The 27,257-nt window shown below is 40.7% G+C and overlaps 1 protein-coding gene across 2 annotated transcripts in view; it reads right to left on the bottom strand.

The window, feature by feature from the left end:
* Nucleotides 1-20,954, bottom strand: part of KLHL2 (kelch like family member 2) — a 106,343-nt gene extending 85,389 nt beyond the window's left edge. The window contains exons 1-2 of one of the 2 annotated variants that reach the window (XM_045078281.1): nucleotides 20,780-20,954; nucleotides 6,664-6,789 (exon numbers count right to left, since the gene is read on the bottom strand). In XM_045078281.1, coding sequence (XP_044934216.1) covers nucleotides 6,664-6,789; nucleotides 20,780-20,805 — 152 coding nt within the window. In that variant the 5' untranslated portion in view covers nucleotides 20,806-20,954. The remainder of the gene's footprint in view (nucleotides 1-6,663; nucleotides 6,790-20,779) is intronic. The other variant, XM_045078282.1, reaches the window with a different exon arrangement.
* Between the last annotated feature and the right edge of the window lie 6,303 nt (nucleotides 20,955-27,257).

Raw genomic sequence — 27,257 nt, 5'->3', positions numbered from 1 at the left:
AGAACTCCCTGACAAGTGTCACCACTGTCTTCTTTCTTTTTCTTAAAACCATGGTGGTTTGATTTTGATAGGAATTTAAATTTCTGTGGCAGTTAAGTACAGAGAAAAATCTAAATGCTGGGCTTAATAAGATTCACCACCATAGTAAAAGTCCTGAAAACAGCACAACCCCCTCAACAGATTTGCACCTGCTGGGATTTTCAAATAGAAAGCAGGAAGTGGTGACAGTCAACTTGGAAAGTTAGGCAAAACTACTAGTCAGTGACTTAGAAACTGCCTAAAACTACTTAAGGGTCCCAGAATAGAGAATATTATTCTTTTCAAATAGAATCGAGACAGCAGAGCCACAGGAAGAAGGAGGAAAGCATGTCACCGAACACCTCAGAAAAGGGAAGGTAACATCTCCAGAGCTGACGACCTGCAAGAACACTTGGTCACAGTTGAGAGGAGAAGATGGAAAAAGTAATTAAAAATAAAGTGAAAGAAGGTATTAGGGACAGAGGAAAGCTGGTAGGGAAAGGGAGAACAGAGAAAGAGAAATGCGGAAGATAAGGGATTTCAGGGGGAAAAGTAATACAGAGAGCAGTTTCTGAACATGTGATGAAAAGCTTATGTGATAGAATACGTAAGATGTATACAAAGAGACTTCCTCATTAAAAGGTTTTATTTTTAATTGGTAAAATAAATCATGAGATACTCTTATATAATAATTAAAAGAAAAAAGCCAGAGTAAGAGCTTCTGATTTTCGGATTTAAGAGGACCTAGTGAAAGTGAGCTTTGAAACAGAACACTATCTCATGTGTGGTAGGTATTCAACAACACAGAGAAAGGGAAAAGAAACAAGTTGGGTCAGTAAACTACTTCACTGCTATCTATTATTCGTACACTTGGAAATGTTCAATGATTCCATCCATCCTCAAGAACCACCACCTAATGGGAGCCTGAGTGGCTCAGTTAATTAACCTTCAGCTCAGGTCATGATCCCACCAGGGTCCTGGGACAGAGCTCCAGGTGGAGCTCCCAGCTCAGTGGAAAGCCTGCTTCTCCCTCTGCCTGCTCTGCCTACTTGCGTGCTCTCACTCTCTCTTTAATAAATAAATAAAATATTTTTTAAAAATGCACAAAAAAATAAACAACACTGAAAAAGAGATCAATCATGTGCTTAAGAAACACTGTCGAAGGGATACCTAGGTGGCTCAGTGGTTTAAGCCTCTGCCTTCGGCTCAGGTCATGGTCTCAGGGTCCTGGAATGGAGTCCCACATTGGGCTCTCTGCTCAGCAGGGAGCCTGCTTGCCCCTGCCTCTCTGCCTACTTGTTATCTCTCTCTGTCAAATAAATAAATAAAATCTTTAAAAAAACAAAGAAACACTGTAGAAGATTACCAGTTAAATTGAGCCTAGAAGCATCAAACCATTATCTTAAATTTTCTAAATAAACAAGTCTATTTGATTTGGGGGCTCTTCCCAACTGCCCTATATTTCAAGGGATGTTTTATATTCTACTCTAGTACAACATGAAAATAAAAGAACTCACAATCTTTTACCATCGGAAGAAATAGGTATTAGAGCAATAAAAAATTTCACATATGTAATTTCCTAAAATCTCTTTCAAAAACAGTAGTATGGGCGCCTGGGTGGCTCAGTGGGTTAAAGCCTCTGCCTTCAGCTCAGGTCATGACCCCAGGGTCCTGGGATGGAGCCCCGCATCGGGCTCTCTGCTCAGCAGGGAGCCTGCTTCCTCCTCTCTCTCTGCCTGCCTCTCTGCCTACCTGTGTTTTCTCTCTGTAAAATAAATAAAATAGTTTAAAAAAAAAAAAAACAGTAGTATAAAACAGTAGTATAGAAGAGAAAAACAGACTCACTTAAGTCTGTTCTTTAATTCACTTGCCAAATAAGCAACAGAATATAAATAACTAAAGAGCCACAACTCAAATTTTTCATAGCTGCACAACAGGTAACTTAATCCTACTAGTGATCTGGACCCACAATGTCTAAAAGTCCAGGAGGAAAAATACAGTAAGGGCTCCTTTAAGAGAGAGCTTCAGGGTTTCTGGTTTAAATTATCTTTGGAAATGTAAAAACTGATGTTATAACTGAAATAAATATCTATGACTTACATGTGATGTATAGGGGAGCATTTGAATGGCTTCATATGATTTATCCTTACTAAGAACTTTCAACTCCTAACTTAAGGATCAAAATTATCTTCCTTCTAAATAAGGAACAGGCTGTCCCCAACTAATAGTATCTGAAATTTTTAAAGCTCAAATACAGTCTAATCCCATAACCTACAAAACTGAAGTTTTTCTGTTTAAAATTTATTGTGAAGGCAAGATGCTGCCTCTTGACATTTCCCTTTTTTGGTCATCTCAAAAAGCCCACACAGCATAATGTTCTCAATAAAACATGTCTGAGATTTAGTCTGCTCGTCTCCGCCACAGACCCAATACAGTGTGTTGCACATAATAAGCACTCTGTAAAGACTTATTGATTTGATTCTGAAAATGTTAGTGTTCGGAAAAGGTCCTACCCCCGCCAATTCATGCTAGGGAAATTTAAAGAGCTGACTTTCCTGCCAAAGATGTGTTGCTGAAGACCTGTCCTTTCACCACACTGCCAGGTTGTTCCTCCAACATGATTAATCTTAAAATGCTGCTCCCCTTGACAAAAGCCTTCCCTGATTCCCACTGCCCACAGGATTAAGTCCAGATTCATCATTTGATTTAAGCCTGCACAATTCTGTCCTCCTCCCACTTCCTAGTCTCGTCTGCAGAGACTCCCCAGCATGAACTCTTGATTCACTTTATCCAACAAGTTCTGTTTATCCACTCCCTTACTCGTGCAATTATCCAGGTGAGGATGCCTTTCCTCTCCTGTCCTTTGTATGAATGCTACTGTGCACCAACAGGCCCAGCAGAAACCACTTCTGTGGGTCGTTGTAGATTTCTCCTGTGAAAAATCCTCTCTGGCCCACAGTCTTTTCCACCACCTCCTCCTCTTCTCTGGACATCTCCAGCAGCAATCCAGAATTTCACAGGGAATGAGCCAAGTCTGATACTGTTTCTGGCTCCTACATAGCCTTTTGGGCAGGCAAGCTGATTTCAAGGGAGAACAAGCTGCCTACAAATACTTGTTGAATATACCGTTTAGGAGTGACTGCAGAGTTTTTAAACCAAGCAGTTTTAAGTTATTCAAGCTCATATTGGGCTAGGACATAGAGCTGCATCTGGGACTCCTGTCTAAAAAAGAAAACAAAACCAAAAATCAATCACTTCCATCAGCCAAAGGTTCATAAAACACATTCCCTACTGTACCACTGTTACTCTACCACGTAGAGGGTGAGGGCCCAAGAGCAGAGTGGTAACAACAAGGAAGATATTCCTTCCCAGAAGTCAGGAAACCACTCTCAGCTACCCCTTCCTGGCAGCAGGAAACTGATGCAATGGCAGGAAATAAGACTTCAGCTGTTTATGGAGTAGGCCTCTTTAGAGATTTCTTTCTTTTTTAATTACTCAGTGGGCTGTAAGGGGTAAGAGAGAAGTGAATGACATTAAAAACAAACCAAAAAAGGGATTCTAATGAACCCCAAAGAGAGTTTATTTTTTAAAACACTACCTGCTAGTAACTTTATTAAAACAATCACAGGGTCATAGAGCTGGCAGCCAACACCCTCCGGCTTTTCAAAGGTCACTCTTTGTCCTGAAAATCATCAACTTCCAGCCTGGTGACACATTAGCTCCTGAAACGGTGTGACACAAAGAACAAGGTACTATTTCTGAACCACACAGTTCACACCCGAAATGGGATAAATAGGTACGGGAAGGCTAGTGTTAAGTAACTCCAGGACCAAGTGCAGGTAAGCAGGAAAAAAGCTCACAGGCTCAGAGAACATCAGAGCAACAAAAAACCTTACATTCCATCCTGTCCACTCCCCTCATTGCACAGCTCAGCCTCAAAGAAGTAAAACTACTGGCCCAAGGTCAAAGGGTTCCTCCCCAAACCTGGGTCATCTACCTCAGGACAAGGTGTGACCTGCCCTAAGTTCAGTGAGTCATGCCTGGGTCAACAGAGACCTACTCACATCCATGAAAGGCCACAGCTCCCACACCCCACAGCAGGGGAGGAAATGTGAACAGGCCTAGAAAAAGTCTTTCTAGACTTTTCAAAGAAAAAGAAGAGCCACTAAAAATCTCAGTTTTAAAATGACCAGACTATTGTTTCTTACTTTTCTTGCAGTTCTATTTAGTAGCCAGTACAGTCTACCTTTAACGACTGTTACAATGGAATTAAAAAACTAAAACAGCACAGCCAGACCTGCTACGTATTCACCCAAAGACTAAAATGAAAACACTTATTAAAAATGCTGTCATTACACTATGTGTTAACTAGAGTTTAAACAAAATTTGTTAATGGTCAACTAGAGTTTAAACAAAAATTTGGGAAAAAATAATTATTAGTAAAAAGAAAAATAAAAAATAGAAACCCCTACGTGGCATAGTCAGTTAAGCATCAGACTCTTGGTTTCAGCTCAGGTAGTGGTCTCAAGGTCCTAGGACTGGCCTGTGTGGGTCTCTGCACTTAGCTGAGAGTCTGCTTGACCCTGCTTGACAGAGGGAGTCTCCCCCTCTGCTGCTTCCCTTCTCCCCCACTTGCACACATGCGCGCACACTCTCTCAAATAAATGAATAAAATCTTTAAAAGTAAATAAATAAAAATAAAAATGCTGTCAGAGCAGGACGAGGAAGCAAGGAATAGTCAATTTACACTTCTCTTTCTCCAATCCACTTTCTACCTGGAAGCAAGTATGTTCTTTTCAAAATGAAAATCTGATCATATCTCCACCCAGTTTAAAACTCTCCAATGGCTTCCTCCCATGATGACTCCTGATAAAGACAAAAATGTATACGGCCCTAAGAATGCTGGGCCTCACCTGCCCACTCAGGCTTCTCTCTCTAGCCGTGACCCCCTGGCCATCAACACCCCAGCTGCCCCTCAGTTCCTCAAATGAGGCCAGCTCCCTCCCACCACCAGATGTGGGTACTGCCATTCCCTGTGCCTGGAACCCTCCTCTGATCTCTCCCACACCCCCATCCTGGCTTCATTTCTTTACCCCATTTGGCTTTAAATCTCAACATAATTACTTCTATCTTTCCCCGGAAGCCTTTTCTGACCACTGTAATCCATGTTCAGAGCACCAGGCAGCCCTCCTTTGTAGCACTTACTACCATTAAAATTTACAGTAAACTATGTGTGTAATTCTCTGATTAATGCCTGCTTCCTGCACTCAACCATAAGCTACATGTCTGTTTTTGCTCACCATTGTATCTCTGGCACCAAAAAGATAAATATTTACTAAATCTTTAAGTAAAGAAGAAACAAATGATGGACCTAAAGCGTGGGCTTTTAGGAAGACATAGCAGAAACAGATTGAAGGAAAGTATAAGTCATTCCCTTCTTCATTGCCCAAGCTTTTAAATATACTGACTTTCACAAAGAGAACGATGGGATTAAAAAAAGAAAAATACATGTCTTCTGCAAACAGCTAAGAAAACTGAGACTGTTACAACACATATTCGTCTTTTAATTAAAAAAAAAAAAAATTACCCGTGGTTCAATCAATTTTGGGAAGGGGGGACAGAGAAAGATGGAGAGACTCTTAAGCAGGTTCTACACCCACCATGGAACAGAGCTCCATTCCACAGCCCTGAAATCGTGACATGAGCCGAAATCAGGAGTCATACATTTAACTGACTGAACCACCCAGACATCTCTCCACCAACTTTTAAAGCCACTCCTTTCATATGAGTGACTCTAACCAAACCTGAGAATTACCTTAGCAAGGGACATGTCACCAACCTCAACATTCCTACCACTATGACCTCCACCACCACGAGAGTCACATTTTTCTCCGATAGTTTTCTTTTCTTTTTTTGTTTTTTTAAGATTTTATTGATTTATCTGTGAGAGAGAGAGTGCGGAGAGGGAGAGTAAGAGGGAGACGCAGACTCCCAGCTGAACAGAGAGCCCAATGTGGACCTCGATCCTACGACCCTGAGATCATGATCTGAGTTGAGAGCAGAAGCTTAACGACTGAGTCACCTAGGTATCCCTCTCTGACAGTCTTCTTTCCATATTCTCTGTGATAACTTAAAAACCCTAGACCAGCGCTGTCCAGTAGAAATTAGATAGATACACAGACAGAAATAGATATATAGATACAGATAGAGAGATAAATATAGATATGGTATAAAATATATGTGCAATGTCAAAATCTTGTACTGATCACACAAAAAAGGAAACAAGTGAAAATAATTTCAGTAATATCTATTTAACCCAAGATATCCCATATGTTATCATTTCAAAACATAATCAATATTCTTAAAACTTATTAATAAAACATTTTATATTCTATTTTGTATTAAATCTTGGAAATCTATTATATATTTCCACTTACAGAACATCTCAATTCAGACTAGCCACATGGATAGAGCAGAGCAGTCTTTTACTATCTATGCTTCTGATAAAAAAACCTGCAGAAAAAGCTTTTAATGTTCTCTGTATCACACAAAGCAACAATGAGGCATGAAGAGTATATTCACTATAAACAAGTAAAAAATTAAGGGAAGAAATCCATGGTTACATGTATACTAATGGAACAATACCTTCTTAATTCGTTCATGACTTTAAAAGCTTTCTTCATATGCCAAGGATTCACTGTCACTGGGCAGTGTTTTTCAGTATTATCATCTTTTGAATCGAGAGGCTTCTGATGACCCTGCTTTGTGCATCTGTACATAAGAGAAAAAAACAACAAAAAAAGATCTTATTTCAGATAATTTAGTTCAGGCTTATCACGCTACAAGAAATACAATGAATCTTCCAAACTCATTTAGAAGAAGTCTCATAATATATCCCAATGTAAGATTAAGACACAATTCAGAACATTTTCTGATGTTCACTATGATTTTAACAAAAAAAGTGGGTATTCTCTACCATGTCAAAACTCTGTCAAAGACTAGCACAGAAAATTCAGTAAAAGTGATTTAGCAGACAACTGGAAATAAAAATGCTGAGAAATGATCCTCTGTGTTGGAAATTAACCTGCTTTTAACAATCTGTTGTAGTCATATATTATTTACAAACATATTACAAGACAGGAACAGGATCATATTTCACACAAACTTCAGGAACTCAGAATCTGATCTGAATTTTGCTCTCCACCTGCCAGCTTATTTACCCCACATATTTCAGACCTACTCTTCTAACAAGAGATTAATTATGTTAGCTAGAGTTTACTGAGTATTCACTATACAGCAGCCACGTGCTAAGTCATTTTTTTTAAAGATTTTATTTATTTATTTGACAGAGAGATCACAAGTAGGGTAGGCAGAGAGGCAGGCAGAGAGAGGGGAAAGCAGGCTCCCTGCTGAGCAGTGAGCCTGATGTGGGGCTCAATCCCAGGACCCTGAGATCATGACCTGAGCTGAAGGCAGAGGCTTAACCCACTGAGCCACCCAGGTGCCCCAGTGCTAAGTCATTTACCTGAATTATTTGCTTAATCTTCAAAACAACTCTGTGAACTCATTACGATTATTATCCCCATTTAACAGATAAAAAGATGAAGGCAAAAAAAACTATTTGGGTAACTAAATAGTAGAGCTGGGTGAGACTGAAGCCAGTTTGATTCTTCATGCTCATTCTTTCTATTAATTCAATACAATGTCCTACATTAAACAATGATACTTAACTTCATATTTAAACACAATTTTTAAGAGCATGGGCTAAATCAGTATTGCTATATAAATTATTCTTTTGAAACTTGGGGGACAAAAAAATTAACAAATAAAATCAAGGTACCATAGTGGGGAGGTGAATTAACTGCAAATGGACAAAAGGGAACTTTTTGAGGAAATGGCTGCACAACTCCAGAAATATACTAAAAATCACTGAATTGTACAATTAGAATAGTTGAGTTTTATGGCATGTAAATTATACGTCAATAAAGCAATTAACTTAAAAAAATCAGGATACCAAATTAAACCTAAAGAAATCACACTTGTATATAAATCACACAAAGAACAGGCAAACATCATCATTTATTGCTGCATTTCTCTTTATACCTCTTTCGTTCCTGACCCATTTTGAAAGAATCATTCATTTTTAAAACATTATCTCTCATGAATTCATTAGGCACATATTATTTGAGTGCCAACTATGTACCAAGTGCTGTTATAGACACTTGGGATACATGTGAACAATGAGCAAAAAGACTCCTATCCTCACAGAGCTTGGACTCTAGGAGGGAAGAGGGGAGAGAGGGAAGAGACAATATACAGAACAAGCCAATGAAGTAAGAAGTACATCAGAAAGTAAGAGCAATGGATTGGAAAAAAACAGGCAACATAAAGAGAAGCAAGAGTATGGACTGATATAACTTGCACTAGTCAACAGGGTCATCAGATCATCAATAGCCCAACTGAGAACTGAGATTTGAACCAGGATCAGGAGGTGAGACAATGTCCGGAAGGAATGAAGAGCTAGAGCAAAGACCTGTATGAAGTTGGCGTGTTCCAGGACCATGAGACCAACGTTGGGGCTGGGGGACAGTGGGGCGTGCAGGTCATGAAGGGCTGTAGGACGCTGGAAGGACTTTGGCTTTTACCCTGAGTACAACAGGGAGGCACTGCAGAAGAGTGACACAATCCAACATGCGTTATCAAAGGATCACTTTGGCTGCTGATTGAGAATAGTCAAGGTGGGCAAAGATGAAAAAGGGTTAACTGTTTAGGAGAATAATGTAGCAGGGGGTGACAGGGGCTCAGAGCATGGCAGCAGCAGTGGAAGTAGGAGCAGTGATAAGAAGTGACTGGGTTGGGGCGCCTGGGTGGCTCAGTGGGTTGAGCCTCTGCCTTGGGCTCGGGTCGTGATCTCAGGGTCCTTGGATAGAGTCCCACATCAGGCTCTCTGCTCAGCAGGGAGCCTGCTTCCCTCCCTCTCTCTGCTTGCCTCTCTGCCTACTTGTGATCTCTCTGTCAAATAAATAAATAAAATCTTAAAAATAAAAAAAGTGACTGGGTTCTGGGTATATTTTAAAGGTAGTGCCAACAAGATCTGTTGACAGAGTGGTACTCTCAATATTATTACTTTCTAGTTTTTTATTCCCCAGCCAGTTGTTTTTTTTTTTTTTTTTTTCTCTACCTCTAAGTTTCCTTTCTTATTTTTCTAGATCTTAAGTGGACAGAATTGGTTGAATCATCATCTTTGACTTACAACACACTGTCATCTTTAGCCCATGAGTAGCCTGTTTTTTATTTATTTGCTTACTTTTTAATATAATGAGCACCCATGAATGTACCATCCAACTATTTTCTGTTTGATCCACAGTTTAAGAATGACTTCTACACTTCTAAGGATTGTTTTTATTGTTGTTTTTTAATCTTTCTATTTTTGCTATATCTAGCAGTTTCCTTATCTGTAAGATAGACTTAATAACAGACTCATTTCTTAGGGTTATTGTGAGAATCAAATGGATTCATCTTTGTAAAATGCTTACAACAGGGTCTGGCACATAGTGGGTGCTATTTAAATGTTATTGTTTTTATTATTAGGCTAGATCAAAATTGTTAATTACATATATAAATAAATAAATATATATATATATATATATATATATATATATTAGATCTCTCATAGTCTTGTTCTTTTTATGTGATTTGTCAGAAACTAGTAAAAGTATGGTAAAATCTCCCGGTTTTTTAAAAAAAAAAAATCTGTTGACAGAATGCATGTGGCACATCAAAGAAAATCAGAATGCCTCTTATTTTTTGGTTTGAGCAACTGGAAGGATAGAGTCTCCACTAACTGAGATGGGAGGCTGCAGGTGCAACCAGTCTGCAGTAGGAAGATCAAGAGCTTCGTCTTCATACATGTTGCTTTTAAGATAATCAGACATCCAAGTAGATATCAAATTGACATATTCGAGTCTAGAGCTAGAAAAACTTTAGCAGTAAAGAAATGTGGGGAACATTGATTCCACAGAAGGCACATGAAGCAATGAAACCCAGGCACTCAAACATTAATGTAACCTCCATCATCAACCATAGATGCTATCCTTGTCCATTCCTCTGCACCCCAAGAATCAACATAAGTTGAAGCATCTGATTCTTCCAGGGTTTGCAAACTAGAAGTAGATATAAGTCCTTTTTCTACATCCCTTGAGAGTTTTTTAAAGGGACCTTACAAATAAATTAGTACAAGACACTGTCTCCAGTGGGTGAGCCCACAGCTGGAATGGGAGAACAGCATGGTGCACTCTACGCCCTGTGGCCTGTATGTGTGTGTGTGTGTGTGTGTGTGTGTAGACAGATGATTTATACTTGGCCTGAGAAAAAGAGCTAGTAAGTCTAGGAGCGAAAGATGAAAGAACATTCAGATCTGGCAGAGGGGACTGGGAAATACTTTATAGTAAAAGATATACTCCATAATGCTATTTCTCACCATCCTTTCATAAAGAAAATTGTAGGACAAAAAATTATGTAAGATATATGCAACCTATGCAAACTTTCTGACCATGTAACACTTGATGTCCACATGTATAACAAGTTAAGATTTACACCTGCTTCTAGTTTAAGAACTTAAAAGAGTTTACAACGTAGGGAAAATAAAATATTGAAGATTGGCAAAACTATCATAGAAGGCTTTTCAATGCTCAGAATGGAAGCAAAAGTAACTCAGCCCTAGAAGGAATATCATTATATAAGAGTCAAAAATGTTTATATTTGCTTAGGAAATTATTAATTAAAACTTCGTGCAGTAGAGAATTAACTTTAAGACAGCTACCATACAATAATCAATATTTTTATTGGTGCAGTCTATTTTCAGTCTATTTTCTGATTTTCCTGATGTACTCCAAAAACTCTACAAAGAAAAGAAAGGCTTAACACTGAATTTTTTTTAAGTGTTCTCTGTACTAAGAGCTACTTAGAAATACAGCACCCTGCTGCACAGGGACACTTTTTTTTTTTTTAAAGATTTTATTTATTTATTTGACAGACAGAGATCACAAGTAGGCAGAGAGGCAGGCAGAGAGAGAGGAGGAAGCAGGCTCCCCGCTGAGCAGAGAGCCTGATGCGGGGCTCAATCCCAGGACCCTGAGATCATGACCCGAGCCGAAGGCAGCGGCTTAACCCACTGAGCCACCCAGGCGCCCCTGCACAGGGACACATTTTCAACATTAAAGTCCTTTCCATAATTTTTCACTTCCTATGTGGTTTTGTGTTAGATGGTCTCTTATTCAAAAGCACAGCTGAGTAAAAAAAAAAAAAAAAATGACACATCATGCCTAAAACTACAAGTATGGAAAATGAACATATACTAGGAAGCAGGTAAGTGGGAGGTGAAGGTTTACCCTTTAGGTTATACCAGTCAAGTGTAGTTATACCTTCTCCCTGCTTCCCTTCTAAAGCAGGGAGCTAGCCTTTTCCAGAGAAGCTTCTCATTCTAAGATTTGGCTTCTCAGACTAGGTAACTAGGTAACTCTAACTCTGCCCCCAAACACACTACTGACAATGAATGAGTTCTCCAAGAAGGAGAAAATAAAGACTCTAATAGGGCTATCTCCCTGAAAGAGTCAAGACCCATAATCAAGCAGAGGTTGGTTCTGAGGCCATCTTAGAAATGAGGTATAGTTTCTTTAGATATATAGTATTTGATATGGAATAGTGATTCCCAGTGGCAGGGGACAAGACCAAAATGACCCAAGCAATTTTTTCAAACATGAAAAATTTTCACATGAAGATTCAGGCAGGCCCTTTTTATAGGACTAGATATATCAGAATGACAGCTTCTCCAAGAGTAGGGGTGAAAAGCAGCTATGTATAATTTAAAATTGAAAAAAAAAAAAAAAGGTGATGTAATATGTCCCACCACCCACTTACCTCCCACCCTGGGACAATCATCTCAGATTGAGAACAAACACTTTAGAAAATATGGGTTGTTCATGTTTTTAAGGTTTTCTGGTGGAAACAATGCTACAATTCATGTGAATGATGCAGCTGCAAAATTTAACAGGGAACCAGACATTTTCACATTCAGGACACAAATACTTAGCCCCTGGATGGCCACCATCTCATTCTCCCCTCTGCCTGTTCACCTCAAAAGCTGCAAGACTCCCTTGCTTGCAATGAGTCACCCACCATTACTCACAAACTTCTGCCAAGTTCACGTCAGCAGCTGTTGTTTTCAGAGTCACCATCCACCACTGCTCTGAAGTTTTCTCCATTACCTTATTACATCTCTCCTATTTCCTCTGCTGCTTTCCTAGCTAAACTTGCATTCAGAATCTAATTATCATACTAACATTGCTCCCATTCACAAAACCAAGATATCAGAAGTAGAGATTCAATGATTCCCAATATTTTAACTAGTATTTGTTATGTCACTCTACAGTTTACCAATGAAATACTCTCACATCCTTCATCTTACCCAAATAACCACCACAGTATTTAGAGGTTGTAAAAATAGAGGGCTTTCTCCACTGGAAACATGTTTTGGTTTGTGGCAGAGTTGTGGTTTCAATTTTTGCAATTAACTAAAGACAAAGAGACATTCTCTGCAAATTCTCTTCAAGTGTTTGGAATTTAAACTTTTATTAGGTACAGAGCCAGCAGACTAACTATAATCTACAAATATATGGTCATATTACCAAAAAAATATAGCTTAAAAAGACGTTAACATCTGCCCTCCTGACATGTAGGAATTTGGATTATACCTTCAGTATGAAGACCTTTAAGAACTGAATAGGAAGCATCTGTGAGACAAATACAAAAAGCAAAGAAAAAATCATGCCATCTAGTCAGAGAACACCTTACAAAAACATCATAATGCCATTGAAATCTTGCCATTTGCAAAGATATGGACAAACCTAGAGTATTATGCTAAGAGAAAAAGGTCAAAGACAAATACCACATGATTTCACTTACATGTGGAATCTAAACAACAACAAAAGAGACACAGATTCATAAATAGAGAAAACAATCTAGTGGTTACTAGAGAGGAGAAGGTTTGGGGGCTAGGTGAAACAGGTGAAGGGGACTAAGAGGTACAAACTTCCAGTTATAAGATAAGTCACGAGGGGGGCGCCTGGGTGGCTCAGTGGGTTAAGCCGCTGCCTTTGATCTCAGGGTCCTGGGATTGAGCCCCGCGTCGGGCTCTCTGCTCAGCAGGGAGCCTACTTCCCTCTCTCTCTCTGCCTGCCTCTCTGCCTACTTGTGATCTCTGTATGTCAAATAAATAAATAAAATCTTTAAAAAAAAAAAAAAAGATAAGTCACGAGGATGAGAGGCGCAGCACAGGGAATATAGTCAACAATATTTTAATAACTTTGCATGGTGACAGAACAAAAGGTAATGCCACTGAATTTATATATATATATATATATATATATATACTTTTTTTTCCCCCCAAAAGTTATGTTTCAGCTTTCTCTGAGCTGGAAAAGCTGGAAAGACCCAATTTTACTAAAATGGATTAACAATGAAAGCAGAGCACTGAACCTACTGGAGGACAGAGGGAGAAATCACGTATGTCCTCTCTTTTCCTCCTAGGATTTAGTTGTGTAGCTTTATGTTAAGTGTGTGGAGAAGCACTGGCAGGAGGAGGTGGTTGGGATGTCTGAAGTGGAGAGGCTGATGGAAGTTGGGATATAATTGTTCTCTGATAGTAGAACAATAGAGCTGTAAAAAGCTCTACTTCAGTTCAACTCAGCTCTCTCTCCCTCTCTCCCTCCCACCTACATGACAAACAGAGCACAATCAGGCACTTTTTGTCCCTGGCAGTGACTATTACCAGGAAAGGGACCAGGGTAAAAGTATGTCTTATGCAAGATCAATCTTATTTTAAAGAATACATTATGAACAGTTAACAAAGCACTGTCAGAGTGGGATATTTATGATGTGCTAAAATTGGGAGGAGGAAGTTGATGATCCATTTCAAACACTCCCATGCCTTTTAGCAACTCCTATTTCTGGCCTTTCTTTCACCACTTTTCATAGTATTACCAGCGCTTGGCCAGTAAGAGAGGGCAGCAATCTGATTTGACAATTTAGTTGACTAAGCCACATTTTCTAGCACTTGAACGAAAAGGCACTAGAAGAGGACCAGAATCACCTGGAAGACCTGCACGGTAGTTCTGCTACACCTAATACTAACCAAGTGACCTTGGGTATAGTCACTTGGTCTCTCTGAGCTGCAGATGGTTTACTTATAAAATAAGCTTTCGTTATTCCATAAATATGTCTAATATGAAATGTAATAGGAAAGTCAAAGATAATAACACCTCACCTACTTGCCTCAGGGAGCTGTACAAGCACTAAGTACTGTATGAATGTAAATACAGAGTTAAGAAGAAAAATGTTGAGGTTGGGAGCTAAACTGAATGTAGAGATCTACTTTTATGGATTTTAATGGCCTTCCTCATTTTTAATTGCAACAATCAATCAAAAGTTATTAGCAATACTCCAGACAACCACCACTGTTAATAAATCAAGTAGGTAAGCACTGCTTAGATGCCGACCACATGCCCTAACATTAAGCAGAGTGAGGGATATACAGGAGGCTGAACGCAGGAAACTTCTCCAATTACCATCTAACTGGGAGGCACATTTGAAACCACTAGGGAATGGCGTAAGTCAGTACGCAAGTGCAAGATAATGGGTTACTGATACTGTAGGAATGCAAAGAGCGGCTGAAATGAATTGGAGTAAATAGGGAAGATTCTGAAGGAAGACAGGGTTCCAAGTGGGCCTTGGAAGAATTCCAAGTTGTTTTAACTGGGGACAGGACAGGAAAAGGCTATGTGATAAGGCAGAGTTTACTCTAGGAGGTCAAAAGCAAATAATAATTTTGAACATACTATAAGATTAAGCCAAAATGGTAAGAGGGTTCTGATCACTGGGTTGAGATAACTGGTTTGCTAAGTCATTGGATGTGACTGTAAGATGTTGTTGGGGTCAAAACCATAGATGGACTAAAAGGTGAGGAAAGAACACATAGAGGTTAATAGGAGAAAAGGTAGGAGAAAAAAAATGCAGGTATCAAGGGATAAAATCTGTTGGTCAGAATGGTAGTAGTCAGAATGAACACTTGAAACCAGGACTCTACATTTCCTGGAAGCTAATAAGAAGTGGAAGACGATGAGAGAGAGACACCAGAGACCCTTCCAAGGCTTTGGGTATCTAGGACCAGAAGAATGATTAACCACTGAATAAGTGCAGATGTTACAAAGTGAAGTCAGTTTGAGAACTCAGTTTTAGGCATGTCGAATCTAAGATATAAGCTAAGAGTAGATGTTCTGTAAGAAGCTGACAATTCACGACTGAAGCACGGATCTAGAACCCAGGCTTGAGATATAGATGGAGCCACAACTTAGTGATTAATAGTTGATTAAAAACAACTGGCCACGACCTGCATTTGTGAGGAGGAGCCAACAAACAGTAATAGAAGAGAAGCCATGTAAAACAGGAAAAAAGTGTTCAATGAGTCCCAACTTCTCCTCTACTTCATAACCTATGAAAATTAACCATCTGAAAAAAGATAATAGAGACCTACAGACAAGGGTGTTGACAAGACTAAATGAAATAAAGTAAATCATATTTAACGACCTAAAAACTACAGGAGGAAACCAAGAAAAAGTAGTGACATGAAAAGCAGAACTTATTTTTCAAGGCAGGATCAGTGAAAAGAACTGATCAAAAAAATACTTTAGTGGGGTGCCTGGGTGGCTCACTGGGTTAAAGCCTCTGCCTTTGACTCAGGTCATGATCCCAGGGTCCTGGGATCGAGCCCCGAATTGGGCTCTCTGCTCAGCAGGGAGCCTGCTTCCTCCCCTCTCTCTGCCTGCTTCTCTGCCTACTTGTGATCTGTCAAATAAATAAATAAAATCTTAAAAAAAAAAATACTTTAGCAAATGCCAACAGCCTGAAATGTAAAACAGTAAAGCACATAACACAAAATATACTGACCCATGCACTACAGTAAATGTATTATATATTTGTTCACGATCAGTTTCAACCACAAGGAAAAGGACTTTGTTTTCTTTTCTTTTCTTTTTTTTTTTTTTAAGATGTTATTTATTTATCAGAGAGAAGGAGAGAGAGTGAGCACAGGCAGACAGAATGGCAGGCAGAGGCAGAGGGAGAAGCAGGCTCCCTGCCGAGCAAGGAGCCGGATGTGGGACTCAATCCCAGGACACTGGCATCATGACCTGAGCCGAAGGCAGCTGCTTAACCAACTGAGCCACCCAGGCGAAGGACTTTGTTTTCTGAGATATCTCCAAAGCCTGGTCATAGTAAGCACCCAATAAACATGAATGAAAAACCTGAACTCCCTTATTATAAACAGTAAATACATCTGGAATTTAGAAGAACTCTACAGAAGAGCATCTAAAAAGCAATTTTCATTCTCTGTATCACCTGGAAAGAACGCTCCATCTGATCTTTAGAAGTTCAATTGTTTTCATAAACATTCCTGATGCAGTTCCTTAACAGCCACAGGTGAGTAAATTTACGTTCATGAAAGCATACTTACTAATATTGATTGAATGCCTACTGGGTGCATTAGAAAGTACAGACTAGAAACAAGGATTGGGGCTATTCAGTAGGAGGAGGATGAGTGATTTCCCAGCATCAGAAAATTTTAAAACTACTGCTGAAATGTTACCTATTTCCAGAGTCCACATCTCAAGTTCCCAAATACACTTAAGAATTTTCCTTATATAACACTTCCTTTAACACACACTGATCCATGTCTTCTCTCAACATCATCTTGTCAGTCATTACTACTCCTAAATATTTTAAACATATTTGTCACTGAGGAGATTCACCTATGATCTGACAGATGCCCAACTTAACATTCATGTCTAGTTATACAAAAACAAGAATATATTCCAATGTGCTATAAAAGACAAACCAATGAATATGGGGGTAACCTGTGTTAGGGTTCTAAATTCCCAGTAATTGAATCTTTTTTTTTTTTTTAAGATTTTATTTATTCATTTGACAGCGAGAGATCACAAGTAGGCAGAGAGGCAGGCAGAGAGAGAGAGAGAGGAGGAAGCAGGCTCCCTGCTGAGCAGAGAGCCCGATGCGGGACTCGATCCCAGGACCCTGAGATCATGACCTGAGCCGAAGGCAGCGGCTTAACCCACTGAGTCACCCAGGCGCCCCCAGTAATTGAATCTTAAAAAGTAGAAAGAACATTAAAAGTCATCTGGTCCAGTGGATTACAAATGTCAGGCTTCAGGGAACTTTTTACTGGTCTGTGACAAAATAAGGAAAATGTAGTAAGGTTTCATAAAACTAAATTAATTCCATTTAAGGACGAGCTTTTAATCTGAGATAATGCCCTTCTTTGTATTTGGAAAGGGACACTAAAACGTCCTTTCTCTTACCAAAAGATAGTGAGAGTTATAGTAATAGTTGATAATTATTTTATAGATCTTTTTTCCTGCTAGGCAAAACAAAAAACTTAGCAATCCTGTGTTGGACCTGAGTTTTTCTCTTTTAACTTCACAGGTCAGTGAAATCCAAAATTCTGAAAACTTCTGTTCTAATTCAACCCATCTTCTGCTGTCTAAATCCCTTAGAGCGTGGTCAACGAGATGTTTGCCTGCCTACGCTTGAACAACTCCGATGCCAAGACTCTCCAGTGATATGGAATCACTGGTCCAAGATACCGTTGTATCTGAGGCATGTTTGCTTAGTTTTGTGAAGGAAAAGCAACAATATAAGGCTTGTAGAGAGAAAGTCAACTTGTGAAAGAGGAGCCAGAAAGAAAATGAAGGCTAAGAAACTGGTGAGGGGTGGTCAAAGAAATGCATTCCATTCTATACCTGTCTTCCCTCAACTTAATAATTATGAAAATCCTTTGCAAAAATAACCATAAAAGCCAGAATGTGTGAAACATTCCTAGGGTCAAGGCTGCATATCTCAGTTTAGCACCTGGATTTCCTTTACTACCCTACATCTAGTTTTTAGTAACACACCTTCAGGTTCGATCAGAGGCAAATGTCCCATTATCTTCATATCACCCAAACTCCAAAATGCAAGACAATCAAAATGCTACATATAGAATGCAAAAAACAATACGCAGAGATACGAAGCCCAGTGACAACATGAGAGTCAAAAAGGATGAGGAGAAAGTGGAGGCAAAGAGTGGAAAGAGTACACGAAATCAAAACCTAATTTCAACAAGCCTATCCCAAAGGAACTACAGAAACTCCACCCCTCTAAGACCATGTGCTAACAGGCCAAAGGGCAGGAAGGTGGGATTTGAAAACACTGAAACTAGCTGTTAGAGAAGAAGCACCAGCATAAGCTCCTACACAGTGTCAGGCAGAGACAGGCATTCAAATATTTGCAGAATTAATGAATTAACAAACACACACTTCCCCAAAGAGGACCTAAGTCCCTGCTTCCTACCACATCACCCAAGGCTTCAGACATCTTTCATCAAACATCTTTCCCTGCTTTAAAACTCAGGCTAAAAATCTAACCTTACGAAAAGCTGAGTCCTCCCAATAACTTCCACTGCCTCCATCCACCTAGCTTTAGCCCAACGAGGCCCAATAAAGCTCCTTCCCCAAAGACACCGTCTTGCAATTCTCAAACACAGCACCCCATGACTTAGTGAGGAAGGAAAAAGTAAGCTAATGGGAGTGAAGACAAAGAGGCCAAGTGGTAGGAAGGAAAACTATTACAGATTCTAACAAACTCTGAACTGAAGATTAATTCTACAGAGACCAAATGAAAACAAACCCTATTTGTATTTATCATTAAATGAATAAGCACAATGAAAAAGTCTCACCAACTTTAGACACCCACAATTAAAAGAAGTTTTAACAGTTCTTTGATCCCTGCGGGCATTCCTAGCCTTCCATCACATCTCAGCCTGCCATTGTTCTAGCATTACTGATGGAGTCTCAATACCAAAGAATTGTGCTAGATACCAAAATTATGGTTAATTGATCTGTCCTTGATCCCGTTTATCTATGTTTGCATGCACACATCAATTTCATTTTTCAATTAAGTCTATTTGAACCATTTTCTATGTCTCTACTCTCTCCTTCCAGGGCCTTATTGTTGTCCACACCCTTTTTTCACCTGCATTCTTAGAGCCCCTGTTCTTTCCTATAGTTCCCTCTGCTTCAAAAGTAAAATGGGACTGCAGAAAATGGAATATAAAGGGGGCAGATTTACTACAACTAACATGCCGACATGGTATATTCTATATATTATGTGCTACCTACATACAGGTAACATTTCCTGCCTTAATTGCCTTTGAGCCTGGACAGAATCTATGTGCTGTATTCACACTGCTGATGCTAACAACCCACCATCATGTTTCCTAGGGGTTCAGGTGCTTTCCCAAAGCCACTGAAGAACATGACCAGAAAACAAAGCCTACAAACCCCTCAAAGCCATAGTGATCAGGAAGTAACAGAGCCTTGCTTCTATACGCCCAAGAGGGTCAATTCATCAGTCTTACGGCGGACTCCTCAGATCCCGATGACCTGTTCCACTCAAGCTAAAAATGCTGTAAGGCACTTTTAGAAATTGTAGTTCCAGGATCCTATTAGCTCTCCTAAAAGGACTTGACATCAAAATATTATTCAACCCAAGCCAAATATCCACATTTTGGCTGGAACTCTGCCAACTAATCGCAAGAGGCTGGTGCCATGGAGAGAAGCTGGCCAAATCTAAGTGAAAAACGATAAGGCTCCATGAATAAGCTCCCATGAAAAGGTACTCCGTTCTCAGAATGAGGTTTGCTTGAGGTCTGAAAAGTCAGATTCAAGGGGCTCTTGTCCCTTCCTAAAGGTTAACCTAAGGAAGGCAAATCAAAATTGAAATTTTCAAAACTCCTGAGGATCTTATAGTCCACTTTTACTAAACACTTTCCAAAACATAATACTGTACTGAATAATGCAAATCTTCGATAGCTCCCACAATAACTGTGCAACTGTTATTATTTCTGGAAAGTAGTTTCGTTGCAGGTATCTTGAATGTATCTGGGTACCAAGGAAAAAGACACCTGTGCCTAGCAGGTCGCTACACTACTAATTTGCCTAGGGTACCAAGGAAGCAGAAGATGCTCCGGTTTCTGGATACAATTTTCTGCAGTGCCAGGTAAAAGAGGTCACATGCCCTGAAGAGCCGTGGCTCCTTTAGAGTGATGTAAAAGCTCCTCAGATAATAATTTTGCTAGAAATTCAGAGAAGCAAGCGACCTAAGACCAATTCGTTTAGACACCGGTGTCTGGTACTTTCCAGTTTGCTTTTTTCAACGGACTCCCGTGCAGCACATCTCCATCCCTCAGAAAGGGGCCAGCAAGCTGGACACAAGCAGCCCATGCATTCCAGGGAGGCGTACACAGGACGGGCAGAGTCCCCAAGCTCAGCCCCACACCGAATCTTCTATTCGCCCGGGATCGGGAAGACCTTTCCCTGGAAATCCTGGACAGGGTTTTAAGTCACTGCCTGGCCAGGCTGAGTTTCCGTCCGCCTCCACCTCAGGACTGCGGGAACCGCGCCTCGTCACGCCCCGCAGCTTCCACCTCCCGCCGCCCCCGGCGTCCGCTCCCCGGCGGCTCCCGGCGGCTTCCGCCAGCGGGCACCGGGCGGCCGTCTCCGAGCAGCCCCCGCGGCCGGCGACACGCGCCGCAGCAGCGCGCTTATCCGCAGCGGCACAGCCCGCCCGCTCGCCCGCTCGCCCGCTCACTCACGCGGGAGGCAGCGACGGCGTCTCCATTGTGGCTCCTCTCGGGCTTCAGAACGCAGGCACCGACCGCCGCCGCCAGCACCATTCCAGCCGCGGACGCCGGCACTGCTCGCCCGCCGAGCCGCGTTCCATCCGCCCCAGAGGGGGCGCCGCGCTCGCCTCACCGCGCGCCACCACCTGCGGCGGCGGCCCCCGCGGCCATGGCCCGCTCGGCCGGGCGCGCTCCGTCTGCCTGCGCGGCTCCCGCGCTCGCTGGAGTGCCGGGCGGTGGCGGCGGTGGAGGCGGCGGCGGCGGAGGCGGCGGCGGCGGGACGGGCGGGCGCGCGGGCTCGGCCACTTCCGGGTTCGGCCCCGGCCGCGCCGACGCCGTGACGGGACGGCGATGCGGCCTCCCGCGGCGGCCGAGGACCCCTCCCTCGGCGCCTCCCCTTCCTCCTCCTCCTGCTGCTGCGGCTGCTACTGAGGGTGCTACCGCTGCGGAGGGTGCTGCTGCCGCCGCTGCTGCTGCTGTTCCTGCCGGCGGAGGCGTGCGGGCGCCAACCGGGTGCGGGGCGGGACGGGGGCGGCGGCCGCCCGCAGCTGGGGTTGTGGGTCACCGGGGCGGGAGGAGGGGGGTTGCTAGAAAATAGAAGGGGGTGTTGTCTGTGCGGGGAAAGGGCACCCGAAAGCACAGCATATCAGCGCTCTCTCTTGACTTATGCTGTGCTTCTCAGGCTGTTCACATCATTCTCTTTTGATTTGAACCTCTCTATGCCCAGGGAGATGAGAAGGGTAGGCATTCACCAACTACTTCTTAGCAAATGGTGAAACTGAGGCAAGGAGAAATGAATTTGTCCAGTTTCCCAAGCAAGGACCTGGGCCTTCCTTCTCAGTGTAGGATCCATTCTTTGTACAGGTGAAGTGAGCACCTACAAGACAAGATTTTGGTAGGGGATGCGGTAAGAGAGCAAAACCAGGTCTCCCTGCTCATGGAGCTGTCAATCTAGACGGGCTAAGAAACAAACGAAGGATGCATGCTATGCAGAAAATCAGAGTGAGGAAAATGGGATGCTATTTTAGGAGTAGCCTGAGAAGTCCCCTCAAATGATATCATTTAAACAGGGATGGAATAAAATCAATCTTTAGGAAAGCAAAAAGTCCTCAGGGCCAGGGAAGAGTAAGGCAGAGACTCCTGTGCAAGGTCTTGCCTGGCTTGCTGGGGAACAGGGAGAAGAACAATGTAGCAGGTGGTCACCGAGATACGCCCGCTGGACAACAGTAGCGTCTGGCAGTTGGTTAGAAATGCGAATTCAGGAGGCCCACTTCAGATCTACTGAACCAGAAACTCGGGGCGGGGGTGGGGGGGTGGAGCCTAGGAGTCTGCTGTAACAAGGCTTCCAGATGATGCTGATGCCCTAAGGTTTGAGAACCTCTGGTGTGGCTGAAGCAGAGTGAGGACAGGAGACAGTCCGAGGAGATATCCTGTGGGGAGTACTGACAGATCGCAGAGGCACTGTAGGCCATCGTAAAAGATCTGGCTTTCACCAAGAAGAGGAGCTACTGTGAAGTTGTGAGCAGATTAATCTGATAATTAAAAGGACAGCTTTGCTGGTATTTGTTTCAAAATACTCCACCAAAAAAGAAAAAGGAAGGGTAAGGAATTGAAGGAAAATGATTTAAAAATGGGCAAAATGTTGATTTTTGATGCTGAGTGATGGGTACATGAGGATGTTCATCATTTACTTGTATGTGTATGTTTTTCAAGGCCCATAATAAAAAAAAAAAAAGTGGTGTTTTGTTTTGTTTTTTAAAAGATGACTGGTTGCTATATGAGCAGAATATGCGGGGAAGTAAGAGAGCAAACGGTTTAGCCTAGCTGGAATGGGAAATAAGGATGGCCTGGAAAAGTCAGAGTGATGGAGAGAAGTGGGCAGATTCTGATTCTGTTTAGAAGATAAAGCACACAGGAATTGCTGATAGGTTAGATATGAGTATAAGAAAAAGAATAGAGTCAAAGATGATCCCCAGGGTTTTTGATCTGGGCTCTTGGGAGAATGGACTTGATATTTACTGAGATTGGGGAGATAGAAAGAAACAGATTTGGTCGGGGGAGGGAAGTATTTGTAAACTCTGATTTAGACATGATTAAGTTGGAGGTTTCTATTAAACATCCATGTAAAGATAGGTGTAGACAATTAGATAAGTATATCTGAAGTGGACATAACCGTGGAGTTTGTCAGCATGCAGGTGTTATTCAAAGTCATGGAACTGGCTGAGATCCACTACATCATGTAGCTATGGAAGAGGACAAAGAAATGAGCCCTGGGGAACTCCAATATTAAGATAGTAAGATGAAGAGAATTCATTAAAGGAGACAGAGAAGGAACAGTGGATGGGGTAGGAGGAGGACCAGAAATGTCTTGGTGGCCTAGTGAAGTATTCCAGGAAAAAAAAAGCAATATTTTAGTATACCTTAGCATGGGCTAACCTCTCCATATGTGGTGGCATTATTGATCCACCATGAATAGGGCATACATAATGAGGATTTTTAAAAGATTTTGTTTATTTATTTATTTGACAGAGAGAGTGCAAGAGAGAGAGAAAGAGAGAAGGAACACAAGCAGTGGGGGAGTGGGTGAGGGAAAAGCAGGCTGCCTGCTGAGCAGGGAACCCATTGCGGGGCTCGTTCCCAGGACTCTGGGACCTTGACCTGAGCAGAAGGCAGACACTTAATCAACTGAGCCACCCAGGTGCCCCATACACAATGAGTTACTGGTGGTTTTTTCAGATTCCAAAAAAACCCCTTCCTACTTGATCAGACCATTGTAAGAATGAAATGAAATAATCTATCTAAAATGTATAACATAAGTGTATAATGGAAGCACTTAATAAATGGTCATTGCTATTGTTATTTCTACACATTTACATGACTATCAGTCATACCTGACTGAGCTGAGATTAAGTACTGAACCCAAGAGATACACACTACCTTAGATGAGATCAAAACTTTGGCCTTTCTTTTTCTACATATAAGGTGAGTGAGCAGAGCTGTTTGATCAGCCATTTCAGGAACTCTTTCAAGAAGAAAAAAAAAAAAAGTTTGACAAGTAGGCACACAACTTCAAACCATAGCTCCTTTCACATCGTCCCCTGGGTTAATTATATCTGTTAGAATTCTCTGCTCCTTAAGGGATCTAGGTCATCTAGAATGCTAATGTACCCAAACCTTTACTTTTTCATATCTAGTTTTAAATTTGTAGATTTTACAAATGGTCTGGGAAAGAGTAACTTTTTACCCTAGAATAGCTCAACCTCACTGAGAGTCAAATGTCAGTCTACAAGCTCTAGTATCCTAGCATGGTGGACAATGCGTAAATTTGAAGGCAGTCCATATTTCTAATCCAAGTCTCTGCCCTGATGCCTGTTCGTTGCAAAAAAGTGGAAGAACCAAACCCACAACTCAACATCTCATCTAAGAATCTTGAAGCAATTTAAAAGTGTTAATTAATCCATACTGAGCTTTTGTTGTTTTCTGAAAAGATAGTGGTGGAATCCTTGACTTTCAGATATAAGCAGACCTGCCTAAGATAAGTAGCAATTTATGAAACCAGTTTCCATTTTCATCTTTGCATGGGCCAAGTAACTTCACAAAGCTGACCCTTGGCCAGATGCAACCCCAAGACCCAACCATGCTTTACCATTCACAAGAAAAGTAAATGACAGTGCTTGACAAGAAGAAAGCAAGTCAATTTGGGGGGGGGGGGGAGAACGTTTAATACATCTTTATTTGTATGTCAGTTTCACCATTTTCTCAACTAAAGGACACAAAAGATTAGGAGTAGCTACCCAAGGCCACCAAGGACTTCTCATTTCCACTTTTCCTTGGTATGGAGATGACTGGATATGCAAAGGTGTTTGAGCTCTCCCTGCGTGGGTTATTAGCTCCACTCATCTCCTGATGTTTCTTTAGATGAGTTCTTCACACCCCACAGAGGGATGACACAAAAGTTCATTTGTTATACTGTTGGAATAAAACAAGTCTTTAGACATATTAGTAACTACAACCTAAAGCTAATGGGAATAACCCGAATATATCACTTGTGCAGAAGACGGAACGAAAAGAAGATGGAGGAGGAGAAGAAGGAGGAAGCACCCAGAGGAACATATCCATGACAGTAGCTGGTGACAAAAATTACTTAGACTGAGTTGAAATTGGACATTGCAGTAACAATAGCAGGCACAAACACATCACACGGCAAAAATCTGGGAACTGAGACTTATCCATGTAAAGAAAAGACTTAATTTCACCAAAGAGTATAAAGGTGGAAGATCCTGTTTTTGTAATTCTTCTCAGTGTAAATATAGCAGGTATGAAAAGCATGACTTACTCAAAAATACACTTTTAAAGAAGATGGAGACCTTCAAAAAAAATCTTATTTTTTATCCTAAATAAGTAGTTTGAAATGCATTACTTGAGTTGCTTTTCTAATTTTAAATTAGGGTTTTTGCTTTTATTCTTCTGATTTGGAAAAAGCTTAGTGTACCTAATATATTATGAAGCATTTCAAAATATCTTTGCAAGATTTTGCTGTTTAGCAAATGGATTTGTCAGTACATTAAAGGTATTTATTACATGCTTTGTGGTGTTAAAGGGTGTGATGTAAGTCTTCTGCTCCAGACCAATAGAAAATCCTTAATGGAAGGAACCCTTCATTTTTATAACTCCACTTTACCCTGCAAATGCTTCCTTGTTTTCACAGTCTTTACGATACCCACCCTACTTCTAGCATAGCACACCTGCCCATTATCCTGGATGGGAGGCTCCAGGAGACATGAAAGCAAATCGTTTGCTGCAAAGTTTAATTGGAAATATGTTGGATTTGGTGCAGGAAGAATCCAAAAATAGACTTCACACTAATGTATATCAGGTAAGCAGTTTCTCTGTGCTTTTTTTAAGAAAAGAAAATCTACTTAATCTATTTTTACTTGTATAGAGTTATATGGTATCTATTTATGTAGTCTAGTGATGTAATACCTCATTAGAGAATTATCTAAAACATCTTTCTACACAGTCAGCAAAGCTGGGGGGAAGAAAGAGCAAGTAAAAATTCTTGACAAATTACAGGAAGCATTATTAGCATGCTGTCATTCATCTGAAGTTATGCGTGCATGTGCGCGCACACACACACAAATGTCTACCCACATCTTCTGTGTGTCCATCACAGCTGACTGTTCATAGCATGGACCCAAACCTAAGCAGTGAAATAAATTTTTTGTTGGCATTCTCATTTTCCCCATTCTGTTCCTTTTTTTTTTCCCTTTTGGAATCAATTATCTATCACCTCTGGCTGTCCCCAGCTACTCATCTCCAATGTCCTTTCTTCATCCCTAATAAAACTTAGAGATTATCTAATAGGAGTTAACAGAATAATTGATGAGCGGATTACATTTTAATATAATAGCTTTAATATAATGAGGTAACTTCTTATTAGTGTTATTTTAGCCAAATAATATTTTATACCCTAGTCCCTACTCTCCTTTCTCCTAGAATACATTTCAATGTCTTCTATATTATTTTAATCACAATATTTTTGATAACAAAGTATGATGTTGAAATGTGTCTTTTTCTTTAATGTACTGTATAACACTGGGAAAGGAATGCTTTACTTAAATAAAGGATGATGCTGACAGAAGAGATGAAAAATATTCTTGAACACCAGACTTTTTTGAGAACAAAGCCTCTGGGAGTTTGTATTATTTGTTCAAATTGTTCACATGGTAATATGAAAGATAAGTCATGAATTTCCACATAAATCCTAAAATTTGAGCTCAGCCCAAGTCTCGGAATTATTTTTGCGAGTCAGGATCCTTTGCCAAGAAATCCTTTCTAGTTCTTAATCTGGTTCTAGTCAGCTTCTGGATGCAGAGAAGCATGTTTAATGCACGATATAAGTGGTTAGTCAATTCCTGAGGCATCCATATTTCTTCATTTTCCTTGTTAGGATCTTGGTAATAATCCAACCCAAGAAATAGAATTGAATCCAGGCTGCATATGTATGAGAACTATTCTTTACTGAACTAAAAATGAACCTAATCTGCCATTTTGAAGTCTTTGTTAAAAGCCAACTAAAACTAAATCACAAGAAAAATATTCCCAGTCATACTTTCTGAGGCAAACTGATTCAAGCAAATGTTAATTATATTATACTTGGGTATTATATCAATTTTTTAATGCCACATAGGGAAAGCACTGACCACCCTATTTTAAGTTGCAGTTGTATTCGCAATACTCTCTAAACTCCTTTTCTGATTTATTTTTCCCCAAAGCACTTATTTATAAATCACTTATTTATAAAGCACTTATTTATAAATTTATAAATTTATAAAATTTAACAAACTAGGTGTTTTACATGTTTATTTCATTTATCGTCTGTCTTTCCCCTTGGAATGTAAGCTCCATGAAGGCATAGATTTTAGTCTGTTTGGTCCCCCCCCCCCATATG

Source organism: Mustela putorius, unplaced genomic scaffold, assembly GCF_011764305.1.
Source record: "Mustela putorius furo isolate JIRA1106 unplaced genomic scaffold, ASM1176430v1.1 tig00000242_pilon_pilon_pilon, whole genome shotgun sequence".
In the NCBI taxonomy this organism is placed as follows: Eukaryota; Metazoa; Chordata; class Mammalia; order Carnivora; family Mustelidae; genus Mustela; species Mustela putorius.
This window is presented reverse-complemented; position numbering and strand designations above follow the sequence as displayed.